The sequence below is a fragment of the Bombina bombina genome, chromosome 6, assembly GCF_027579735.1.
Source record: "Bombina bombina isolate aBomBom1 chromosome 6, aBomBom1.pri, whole genome shotgun sequence".
NCBI lineage: Eukaryota > Metazoa > Chordata > Amphibia > Anura > Bombinatoridae > Bombina > Bombina bombina.
Genome location: NC_069504.1, coordinates 812,677,611 through 812,690,740, shown reverse-complemented (window position 1 = coordinate 812,690,740; position 13,130 = coordinate 812,677,611). Strand labels below are relative to the sequence as shown.

The 13,130-nt window shown below is 38.8% G+C and overlaps 1 protein-coding gene across 1 annotated transcript in view; it reads right to left on the bottom strand.

The window, feature by feature from the left end:
• CC2D1A (coiled-coil and C2 domain containing 1A) overlaps window positions 1-13,130 on the bottom strand; it is a 259,462-nt gene that overhangs the window by 103,883 nt on the left and 142,449 nt on the right. The window contains exons 17-19 of the mRNA XM_053718166.1: window positions 12,605-12,663; window positions 10,881-10,997; window positions 10,534-10,607 (exon numbers count right to left, since the gene is read on the bottom strand). Coding sequence (XP_053574141.1) covers window positions 10,534-10,607; window positions 10,881-10,997; window positions 12,605-12,663 — 250 coding nt within the window. The remainder of the gene's footprint in view (window positions 1-10,533; window positions 10,608-10,880; window positions 10,998-12,604; window positions 12,664-13,130) is intronic.

The following is a 13,130-nucleotide window of genomic DNA, read 5'->3' as shown; positions in this document are numbered from 1 at the left end:
TTGGAATTCACAACCTTAGGTAAAAATTCAAAAGAAGTTCGCAACACCGCCTTATCCTGATGAAAAATCAGAAAAGGAGACTCACAAGAAAGAGCGGATAATTCAGAGACTCTTCTGGCAGAAGAGATCGCCAAAAGGAACAAAACTTTCCAAGAAAGTAATTTAATGTCCAATGAATGCATGGGTTCAAAAGGAAGAGCTTGAAGAGCCCCCAGAACCAAATTCAAACTCCAAGGAGGAGAAATTGACTTAATGACAGGTTTTATACGAACCGAAGCTTGTACAAAACAATGAATATCAGGAAGATTAGCAATCTTTCTGTGAAAAAGAACAGAAAGAGCAGAGATTTGTCCTTTCAAAGAACTTGCGGATAAACCTTTATCTAAACCATCCTGAAGAAACTGTAAAATTCTCGAAATTCTAAAAGAATGCCAAGAAAAATGATGAGAAAGACACCAAGAAATATAAGTCTTCCAGACTCTATAATATATCTCTCTAGATACAGATTTACGAGCCTGTAACATAGTATTAATCACAGAGTCAGAGAAACCTCTTTGACCAAGAATCAAGCGTTCAATCTCCATACCTTTAAATTTAAGGATTTGAGATCCTGATGGAAAAAAGGACCTTGCAACAGAAGGTCTGGTCTTAGCGGAAGAGTCCACGGATGGCAAGAGGCCATCCGGACAAGATCCGCATACCAAAACCTGTGAGGCCATGCCGGAGCTACCAGCAGAACAAACGAGCATTCCTTCAGAATCTTGGAGATTACTCTTGGAAGAAGAACTAGAGGCGGAAAGATATAGGCAGGATGATTCTTCCAAGGAAGTGATAATGCATCCACTGCTTCCGCCTGAGGATCCCGGGATCTGGACAGATACCTGGGAAGTTTCTTTTTTAGATGAGACGCCATCAGATCTATTTCTGGAAGCTCCCACATTTGAACAATCTGAAGAAATACCTCTGGGTGAAGAGACCATTCGCCCGGATGCAACGTTTGGCGACTGAGATAATCCGCTTCCCAATTGTCTATACCTGGGAAATGAACCGCAGAGATTAGACAGGAGCTGGATTCCGCCCAAACCAGAATTCGAGATACTTCTTTCATAGCCAGAGGACTGTGAGTCCCTCCTTGATGATTGATGTATGCCACAGTTGTGACATTGTCTGTCTGAAAACAAATGAACGATTCTCTCTTCAGAAGAGGCCAAGACTGAAGAGCTCTGAAAATTGCACGGAGTTCCAAAATATTGATCGGTAATCTCACCTCCTGAGGTTCCCAAACTCCTTGTGCCGTCAGAGATCCCCACACAGCTCCCCAACCTGTAAGACTTGAATCTGTTGAAATTACAGTCCAGGTCGGAAGAACAAAAGAAGCCCCCTGAATTAAACGATGGTGATCTGTCCACCACGTTAGAGAGTGTCGTACAATCGGTTTTAAAGATATTAATTGAGATATCTTTGTGTAATCCCTGCACCATTGATTCAGCATACAGAGCTGAAGAGGTCGCATGTGAAAACGAGCAAAGGGGATCGCGTCCGATGCAGCAGTCATAAGACCTAGAATTTCCATGCATAAGGCTACCGAAGGGAATGATTGTGACTGAAGGTTTCGACAAGCTGAAATCAATTTTAGACGTCTCTTGTCTGTCAAAGACAGAGTCATGGACACTGAATCTATCTGGAAACCCAGAAAGGTTACCCTTGTCTGAGGAATTAATGAACTTTTTAGTGAATTGATCCTCCAACCATGATCTTGAAGAAACAACACAAGTCGATTCGTATGAGATTCTGCTAAATGTAAAGACTGAGCAAGTACCAAGATATCGTCCAAATAAGGAAATACCACAATACCCTGTTCTCTGATTACAGACAGAAGGGCACCGAGAACCTTTGTAAAAATTCTTGGAGCTGTAGCTAGGCCAAACGGCAGAGCCACAAACTGGTAATGCTTGTCCAGAAAAGAGAATCTCAGGAACTGATAATGATCTGGATGAATCGGAATATGCAGATATGCATCCTGTAAATCTATTGTGGACATATAATGCCCTTGCTGAACAAAAGGCAAGATAGTCCTTACAGTTACCATTTTGAACGTTGGTATCCTTACATAACGATTCAATATTTTTAGATCCAGAACTGGTCTGAAGGAATTCTCCTTCTTTGGTACAATGAAGAGATTCGAATAAAACCCCAGCCCCTGTTCCAGAACTGGAACTGGCATAATTACTCCAGCCAACTCTAGATCTGAAACACATTTCAGAAATGCTTGAGCTTTCACTGGATTTACTGGGACACGGGAAAGAAAAAATCTCTTTGCAGGAGGTCTTATCTTGAAACCAATTCTGTACCCTTCTGAAACAATGTTCTGAATCCAAAGATTGTGAACAGAATTGATCCAAATTTCTTTGAAAAAACATAACCTGCCCCCTACCAGCTGAGCTGGAATGAGGGCCGCACCTTCATGTGGACTTAGAAGCTGGCTTTGCTTTTCTAGAAGGCTTGGATTTATTCCAGACTGGAGATGGTTTCCAAACTGAAACTGCTCCTGAGGATGAAGGATCAGGTTTTTGTTCTTTGTTGAAACGAAAGGAACGAAAACGATTATTAGCCCTGTTTTTACCCTTAGATTTTTTATCCTGTGGTAAAAAAGTTCCTTTCCCACCAGTAACAGTTGAGATAACAGAATCCAACTGAGAACCAAATAATTTGTTACCCTGGAAAGAAATGGAAAGTAGAGTCGATTTAGAAGACATATCAGCATTCCAAGTTTTAAGCCATAAAGCTCTTCTAGCTAAAATAGCTAGAGACATAAACCTGACATCAACTCTGATAATATCAAAAAATGGCATCACAGATAAAATTATTAGCATGTTGAAGAAGAAGAATAATATTATGAGAATCATGATCTGTTACTTGTTGCGCTAAAGTTTCCAACCAAAAAGTTGAAGCTGCAGCAACATCAGCCAATGATATAGCAGGTCTAAGAAGATTACCTGAACACAGATAAGCTTTTCTTAGAAAGGATTCAATTTTCCTATCTAAAGGATCCTTAAACGAAGTACCATCTGACGTAGGAATAGTAGTACGTTTAGCAAGGGTAGAAATAGCCCCATCAACTTTAGGGATTTTGTCCCAAAATTCTAATCTGTCAGACGGCACAGGATATAATTGCTTAAAACGTTTAGAAGGAGTAAATGAATTACCCAAATTATTCCATTCTCTGGAAATTACTTCAGAAATAGCACCAGGAACAGGAAAAACTTCTGGAATAACCACAGGAGATTTAAAGACCTTATCTAAACGTTTAGATTTAGTATCAAGAGGACCAGAATCCTCAATTTCTAAAGCAATTAGTACTTCTTTAAGTAAAGAACGAATAAATTCCATTTTAAATAAATATGAAGATTTATCAGCATCAACCTCTGAGACAGAATCCTCTGAACCAGAAGAGTCATTAGAATCAGAATGATGATGTTCATTTAAAAATTCATCTGTATAAAGAGAAGTTTTAAAAGATTTTTTTATGTTTACTAGAAGGAGGAATAACAGACATAGCCTTCTTGTTGGATTCAGAAACAAAATCTCTTATGTTATCAGGAACATTCGATGTTGATGGAACTGCAACAGGTAATGGTACATTACTAAAGGAAATATTATCTGCATTAACAAGTTTGTCATGACAATTAATACAAACAACAGCTGGAGGAATAGCTACCAAAAGTTTACAGCAGATACACTTAGCTTTGGTAGTTCCAGCACCAGACAGCGATTTTCCTGAAGTATCTTCTGACTCAGATGCAACGTGAGACATCTTGCAATATGTAAGAGAAAAAACAACATATAAAGCAAAATTGATCAAATTCCTTAAATGACAGTTTCAGGAATGGGAAAAAATGCCAAGGAACAAGCTTCTAGCAACCAGAAGCAAAGAAAAAATGAGACTTAAATAATGTGGAGACAAAAGCGACGCCCATATTTTTTTAGCACCAAATAAGACGCCCACATTATTTGGCACCTAAATGCTTTTGGCGCCAAAAATGACGCCACGTCCAGAACGCCGACATTTTTGGCGCAAAAGAACGTCAAAAAATGACACAACTTCCGGCGACACGTATGACGCCGGAAACAGAAAAGATTTTTTTGCGCCAAAAAAGTCCGCGCCAAGAATGACGCAATAAAATGAAGCATTTTCAGCCCCCGCGAGCTTAACAGCCCACAGGGAAAAAAGTCAAATTTTTAAGGTAAGAAAAATATTTGATTCAAGTGCATTATCCCAAATATGAAACTGACTGTCTGAAAATAAGGAATGTTGAACATCCTGAGTCAAGGCAAATAAATGTTTGAATACATATATTTAGAACTTTATTAAAAAAGTGCCCAACCATAGCTTAGAGTGTCACAGAAAATAAGACTTACTTACCCCAGGACACTCATCTACATGTTTGTAGAAAGCCAAACCAGTACTGAAACGAAAATCAGCAGAGGTAATGGTATATATATATATAAGAGTATATCGTCGATCTGAAAAGGGAGGTAAGAGATGAATCTCTACGACCGATAACAGAGAACCTATGAAATAGACCCCTGTAGAAGGAGATCATTGAATTCAAACAGGCAATACTCTCCTCACATCCCTCTGACATTCACTGCACGCTGAGAGGAAAACCGGGCTCCAACCTGCTGTGGAGCGCATATCAACGTAGAATCTAGCACAAACTTACTTCACCACCTCCATAGGAGGCAAAGTTTGTAAAACTGAATTGTGGGTGTGGCGAGGGGTGTATTTATAGGCATTTTAAGGTTTGGGAAACTTTGCCCCTCCTGGTAGGAATGTATATCCCATACGTCACTAGCTCATGGACTCTTGCTAATTACATGAAAGAAACAAGTGCTGTCCAGGGGCTGAACCAAAAATTAGCTGGCTCCTTAGCTTAGATGCCTTCTTTTTCAAATAAAGCAAGCAAGAGAACGAAGAAAAATTGTTAATAGGAGTAAATTAGAAAGTTGCTTAAAATTGCACACTCTATCTGAATCATGAAAGAAAAAAGTTAGCTTTAGTATCCCTTTAAGTGTTCTCAGTGTCCCATTCCTCAGATCACAACATCGTCATGCTGGGCACCGACCCTTTCAAAGCATAGGTCGAGTTATAGCAGTTCACATAGAAAATGTGGAGATCCACAAAGTACGCTGTGAGATTCTGCTGGACTGCCGCTTATTAACCCACTCCAGTTCTCAACCTAACAGTCCGCATAGTGTTTTGTGAGAATTTGCATCTGAGGATCCAAGGTAGATGAAGCATGACTCTTTATGTATCTAGCCATCTAAAGTCTTCCTTCATCTGTGTATCTAAAGCTTGCTTAGGGAAATAGAAAGCTGGTTCACTAAGTTGTGGAGGCAGATGATCAGCCGGTCCGCAGTCCTCCAGTGTGAACAAAGCCGGATAGTGAAAGTGGATATATCTCTGCAAGGTCTCGGTATCGCTAAGTAACTCAGCAGAGACTCCTGTTGATGGGTCAGTGGGTGCTTGAGGGCAACATACATGAATATCACTCTGTGGATTCCCTTCTTCCACACACTGTTTTGTGCTTGGCTGTATTACTGCTACCTCTAACTGTAGTGTCTGACAAAGGTCATTGAAGCATTTACATAATTGCCGATCTAGACCCTCCAGTGGGTCCTTTATGGTTTTATAGTGGGCTGTAGCTCTTATGTCACTTACGCATATTGCAAGGCTGTTCACTGTGGGCTGTGTATTGCTGGGATCCTATTGTATCTGAGCTGTTATATAAGGTTATCTCTATGTGTAAAGGGCCCCTCAAGCTCAGTGTAGGAGCAGGTATGATGTTTAGTGTTGCGCCATGATGAGATTGTATGGCCTTTGCTGTTGGTACCCATTACAGTATAGATGCCAGCAGAAGATTGCTATCGGAGCTCCGACCTGATCAAATATGTGTCGCAGACGGTGTATCAATGTAGGTGTCGGCGGTAGAAGTTACTCTAATCCGCTCCGGTTTGCTCTGTAGTATGCTGATGTCTGAGCTACTTCACAGAAAATGGCCTCACTGCTTGAAAGCCTGATGGCTGGTAGCCGGTCTTTTTGTGCGTGAGCCATACACAGATCATTTTGCCCCAGGGCTTATAGAGTTGCTCCAGATGTGGTATAAGTCACAACACTTGCTACCGAGAAAATCACTATTATCTCCCAGAGCTCCACAGATGTGCGTCCGCTCTCCATCTCAGTTAGCTCCACCCCCGCAATGATACGGTTTTATTGCACTAAAAGATGAAAAGCATTCGGAAGAATGTCTTCCTTTTTCAAGTCTGAAGCAATACTGACCAATTTGATGGAATTTAGAGATTATATCTTAAAACATAGGATGGCTAAAAAGACAGAAAGTGTTACACAGAGGTCTGAATGCAGGGGGAGGAAGGGGTGACGTAAAAATCATGAGGGGGTTTTAGGAGACAGAGGCAGACCGTGTTAGAAAAGGATAACAGACAGGAGAGATATAAGGTTATACACAAAGCATATACTGACCCCCCCCCGCATGATATTTAAGACAACCCCTACTCTCTTTGCATTCAGACCTCTGTAAAACTGTCTGCCTTTTTAGCCATCCTATGTTTTAAGATATAATCTCTAAATTCCATCAAATTGGTCAGTATTGCTTCAGACTTGAAAAAGGAAGACATTCTTCCGAAAGCTTGTCATCTTATAAATGTATAGTTAGTCCAATAAAAAAGTATCATCGCTCAATGTAATACTCTTGTTATTTTGAGATTATAATATATATATATATATATATATACATATATATATATACACACACACACACACACACACACACACATATACACACACACACACACACACACACACACACATATACACACACACACACACACACACACATACACACACATACACACATAAATATACACACACACATATACACATACATACACACACACACACACATACACACACACACATACACACACACACATACACACACACACATATACACACACACATATACACATACACACACACATATACACATACACACACACATATACACATACACACACACATATACACATACACACACACACATATACACACACACATATAGATTTTGATTTTTGTAAAGTAGTCAGCGTCGTTTACCATCACTTTAAGTAGAAAACCAAGATTTAAATAGAGTCTTACTAACCAGTGATTTAAAGGGACAGTCTAGTAAAAATTAAACTTTCATAATTCAGATAGGACATAACATTGTAAACAACTTTCAAAATTACTTTTATCATTACATTTGCTTTGTTCACTTGGTGGTATTTTTGAAAAGCTAAACCTAGGTAGGCTCAATCTGATTTCTAAACCGTTGAAAACCTCCTCTTAACTCAGAGCATTTCGAAAGTTTTTCGAAGTTAGACAGTACTAGTTTGTGTGTGTCATATAGATAATTGTGCTCACTCCCGTGGAGTTATTTAGGAGTCTGCACTGATTTGTTAAACTGCATGTCTGTCAAAAGCACTGAGATAAGGGCTTAGATACAAGGTAATCACAGAGGTAAAACATACATTAATATATATCTGTGTTGGATATGCAAAACTGGGGAATGGGTAATAAAGGGATTATCTATCTTTTTAAACAATAAAAATTCTGGTGTAGACTGTCCCTTTAAATTGTGATTTAACCCCTTAACGACCAAGGACGTACGCCACACGTCCTCAAAAAAAATACAGTTAATGACCGAGGACGCGTGGCGTACGTCCTTGGTCTGGAAAGCAGCTGGAAGCGATCCTGCTCGCTTCCAGCTGCTTTCCGGTTATTGCAGTGATGCCTCGATATGGAGGCATCCTGCAATAACCCCCCTTTGCCATCCGATGCAGAGAGAGCCACTCTGTGGCCCTCTCTGCACCGGACATCGATGGCTGGTATCGTTGGTGGGTGGGAGCTTACGTGGGAGGCGGGTGGGCGGCCATCAATGCTCTGTGTGGAGTGGAGGGGGGCGGGATCGTGGGCGGAACCTACGGGGGCGCGCACGGGAGCGCGCGCGTGCACGGGGGGTGGTGGGCGGGCGCATGCACGGGGCGGGAGCGGGTGGGAACCGCTACACTACAGAAAAAAAATAAAGTTAAAAGTAAAAAAATGAATAATTTTTTAAGCATTAAAAATTTAATCTAAGGGATCTGGAAGGGGTTGGTCTTGGTGGGGGGGGGGGAAGCTACACTACAGAAAAGGGCATTTTTTTTAAAAAAAAGGCAAATTTTTTACTAAACTGGGTACTGGCAGACAGCTGCCAGTACCCAAGATGGCGCCCATTAAGGCAGAGGGGAAGGGTTAGAGAGCTGTTTGGTGGGGGATCAGTGAGGTTGGGGTCTAAGGGGGGATCCTACACATCAGCATATGTAAATATGCTTTAAAAAAAAAAAAAAGGCCAAATACCTTTTATTTTACTACTGGCAGAGTTTCTGCCAGTACTTAAGATGGCGGGGACAATTGTGGGGTGGGGGAGGGAAGAGAGCTGTTTGGGAGGGATCAGGGGGTCTGATGTTTCAGGTGGGAGGCTGAGCTCTACACTAAAGATAAAATTAACCTTGCAAGCTCCCTACAAGCTACATAATTAACCCCTTCACTGCTAGCCATAATACACATGTGATGCGCAGCGGCATTTAGAGGCCTTCTAATTACCAAAAAGCAATGCCAAAGCCATATATGTCTGCTATTTCTGAACAAAGGGGATCCCAGAGAAGCATTTACAACCATTTTTGCCATAATTGCAAAAGCTGTTTGTAAATAATTTCAGTGAGAAACCTAAAATTGAGAAAAATGTAACGTTTTTTTTAGTTTGATCGCATTTGGCGGTGAAATGGTGGCATGAAATATACCAAAATTGGCCTAGATCAATACTTGGGGTTGTCTACTACACTACACTAAAGCTAAAACTACCCCAAAAAGCTCCCTACATGCTCCCTAATTAACCCCTTCACTGCTGGGCATAATACACGTGTGGTGCGCAGTGGCATTTAGCAGCCTTCTAATTACCAAAAAGCAACGCCAAAGTCATATATGTCTGCTATTTCTGAACAAAGGGGATCCCAGAAAAGAATTTACAACCATTTATGCCATAATTGCACAAGCTGTTTGTAAATAATTTAAGTTAGAAACCAAAAGTTTGTGAAAAAGTGAACGATTTTTTGTATTTGATCGCATTTGGCGGTGAAATGGTGGCATGAAATATACCAAAATGGGCCTAGATCAATACTTTGGGTTGTCTACTAAAATGGATATTCAGAGATTCCTGAAAGATATCAGTGTTCTAATGTAACTAGCGCTAATTTTGAAAAGAAATGGTTTGGAAATAGCAAAGTGCTACTTGTATTTATGGCCCTATAGTTTACAAAAAAGCAAAGAACATGTAAACATTGGGTATTTCTAAACTCAGGACAAAATTTAGAAACTATTTAGCATGGGTGTTTTTTGGTGGTTATAGATATGTAACAGATTTTGGTGGTCAAAGTTAGAAAAAGTGTTTTTTTTTCCATTTTTCCCCATATTTTATAAAAAAAAAATTATAGTAAATTATAAGATATGATGATAATAATGGTATCTTTAGAAAGTCCATTTAATGGCGAGAAAAACGGTATATAATATGTGTGGGTACAGTAAATGAGTAAGAGGAAAATTACAGCTAAACACAAACACCTCAAAAATGTAAAAATAGCCTTGGTCCCAAACGGACAGAAAATGGAAAAGTGCTGTGGTCATTAAGGGGTTAAATCAATTTGATTTATTTCAAATCTACTCTGTTCTGAATAATGATACACAAATTTTGAGTTTTATGCATGGCCACCCTGTTTACATGCACATCACAACAAATACATCTTCAAGAAACTAATGTGCTAGCACCAGGTACTTATTAATTGATGTATATCATATGTAAATAGATCCCTAATGTTAAATGTACCTTAAAGGGACAGTCAACACCAGAATTTTTGTTGTTTTAAAAGAAAGATAATCCCTTAATTACCAATTCCCCAGTTTCCCAACACAGTTATAATTATACACGTTTTACCTCTGTAATTACCCTGTATCTAAGCCTCAGCAGACTGCCCCCTTATTTCAGTTCTTTTGACAGACTTGCATTTTAGCCAATCTCCATGGTAAATTCACGTGCATGAGCTCAATGTTATCTATATGAAATACATGAACTAATGCCCTCTAGTGGTGAAAAACTATCAAAATGCATTTAGATTAGAGGCGGCCTTCAAGGTCTAAGAAATTAGCATATGAACCTCCTAGGTTTAGCATTCAACTAAGAATACCAAGAGAACAAAGCAAAATTGGTGATAAAAGTAAATTGGAAAGTTGTTTAAAATTACATGCCCTATCTGAATCATGAAAGTTTTTTTTTTTTGGACTTGACTGTCACTTTAACGCACAGAACTGAAAAGTTAACTTTAAGAACAAATTGGGCAAAGTATTAAAATAATTAAAATCGAGAAATATTTACAGAAGCAGACCTGTTGGAGCAGGAAAATTAACTCCTCTGGTCACATAAAGAACAAGGTCTGTGCTGCTTAATTCTGGAAACATCCTGTTGGCACAAAATTGTTCATATAAATTTCATTTAGTTAAAAACGAAAATTCACACTACACCTGAAATATAACACTGATACAAAGACACCCAAGGACATATCATAACAGAAAGATAAAGGAACAGCCCAGGAGGGAAGCCACAGTACAAGAGAGAGAAGTACACGCTACATGCAATCACAGCAGAAAGCGATGAAATAATACATGGACACGGGAATTCACCAACATAAGTGTAAACGCTTTTACACAGGGATACCCAGCACACACTCCTCACTTGACAATGCTGACAGTCCTCTCTTCATAATGACAGCGAGGTACAGGGAGACCTCGTGAGTGAGCCTGCTTGACTATATTAATGTACTTCATGCATTCCTCAGCTAACTTTTCATACCTAGCAAAAATTAGAGTAAACATGATTAGTTAAATAGCGAAAGAAAGAAAAAAAAAAAAAAAAGAAAGAAAAAAGAAAGAAAAAAGAAAGAAAAAAGAAAGAAAAAAGAAAGAAAAAAGAAAGAACAAAAATATAACAACAGCACTCATAAAATTTGTGAATTAAAAATATCAATTATTCCATAGTAAATTAAAATACACCACAGAAATACAGATCTTACGCGTTTCAAGCCTATCACAGACACTTAGTCATAACTTTGTAAACAAAATTTAAATAAATGGCAGATAAAAAAAAAAAAAAAAGCGAAAAGTGTTAAAAGTGAACCTTAGTGGGTTTAGAAATGTGTACGTGTCTTTACCTTTCTAGGCCAGCAGTGTTTACAATTATGTATAAATGCTACAAACATTGTTGAAAACATTGCTGCTATAGAGAGTAAATGCACATGCACACTACTGATCCTACCTAGGTCTACTCATCAACTAAGCATACCAAGAGAACAAAGCAAATTTGATAATAAGTAAAATTGGAATGCTGTCTAAACTGTCATGGTTTACATAGAATGTGCAATTTTAAATTTACTGTCCATTTAAATGTTGACCCTTGACTCAAAGAGCACAGTGTATCTACTTCCTTGGACATTGTTGCGTAAAAAAAAAGGAAATATACTGTGTCCTCTACAGGATCAGAGGAATTAACAGTTGTAGTAAAACTTTTCACTGGGGAGAACATAGTGTGTACTCGCACACAAGAGCCGCTGGAACTATATCAATGAGCGAGATAGGAAGAAACAGTGTCCGTTTGCAGCATTTGATAGCCACAAGGAGAATTGTTAGGATCTGCAGCCTCTGCATTAACAAGACAGGTGAGATTTGAAATGTGAGCCAGACAGTTGTTACATTTAAAGCCTTTCACTTATTTAACTGGAACAATTAAAGGGATACTAAGCCCACATTTTTTTTTCTTTCATGATTCAGATAGAGCATGCAATTTTAGGCAACTTTCTCATTTACTCCTATTATCAATTTTTCTTTGTTCTCTTGCTATCTTTATTTAAAAAAGCAGGAATGTAAAGCTTAGGAGCCAGCCCATGCGTATTGGTGGCTACATTTAGCAAAACCCAGGTTCTGAAACAAAAAAGGGGCTGTCTCCTAAGCTTTAAATTCCTGCTTTTAAAATAAAAGATAGCAGGAGAACGAAGAAAAATTGATTATAGGAGTAAATTAGAAATCTGAATCATTAAATAAAAAACGGGGGTTAAGTATTCCTTTTATCTTGAAAAAAAATCGACTTTATTTTTTATTTCAGCTTTTTTCATCTTTGAAATGCAGGTGCTTAATACAGCCAGCGAGTCATGTGCTTTACCATAGGAGAGTGGTGCCTGGCTTCAGCGTCACACTCAAATCAACAGAGAATTACTGTCCCTTTAATGGGAGCACAGGATCTACAATTCAGCATGTACTTTCTATGCTTTTAGATCTTTCATCAATATGATTAAAAACGTGCAGTATTTTAGAAGCATGGGAAAAAAATCAGGGCAGGTTAGGGTGAAGCAATAGAACGAATAAGAAAATGTGTAAGTTGATTCCAGAAGATAAAGCACTACTCACTTCGTAGTCTCAGTGATATTTCCCAGGTGAGTAAATTGCTGAGAATATGACACACACATCTGAAAAACAATAAATAATAATGCGTGATGCAGAGATAATTACGTTTTTTTTAACCATTTGTTAGCATACCCTTTAAAACAGATCAGTTTTATAATGATACACCCAGCAAATATGATTTATGCTGCTCCAATTCACTCCGCTGTGCTAAAGCCATTTTTAGCCTTTAAAAAAAGGGACCGGCTAGTCAAAAATAAACTTTCATGATTCAGATAGAGCATGTAATTTTAAACAACTTTTCAATTTACTTTTATCATCAAATGCTCTTTGTTCTCTTGGTATTCTTTGTTGAAAGCTAAACCTAGGGAGGCTCTAAGCCATTGAAGGCCGCCTTTTATCTGAATGCATCTGACAGTTTTTCACAGCTAGAGGGCTTTAGCCCATGTGTGCCATGTAGATAAACATTGTGCTCACGGCCGTGGAGTTACCCAAGAGTCAGCCCTGATTGCCTAAAATGCAAGTCTGTCAA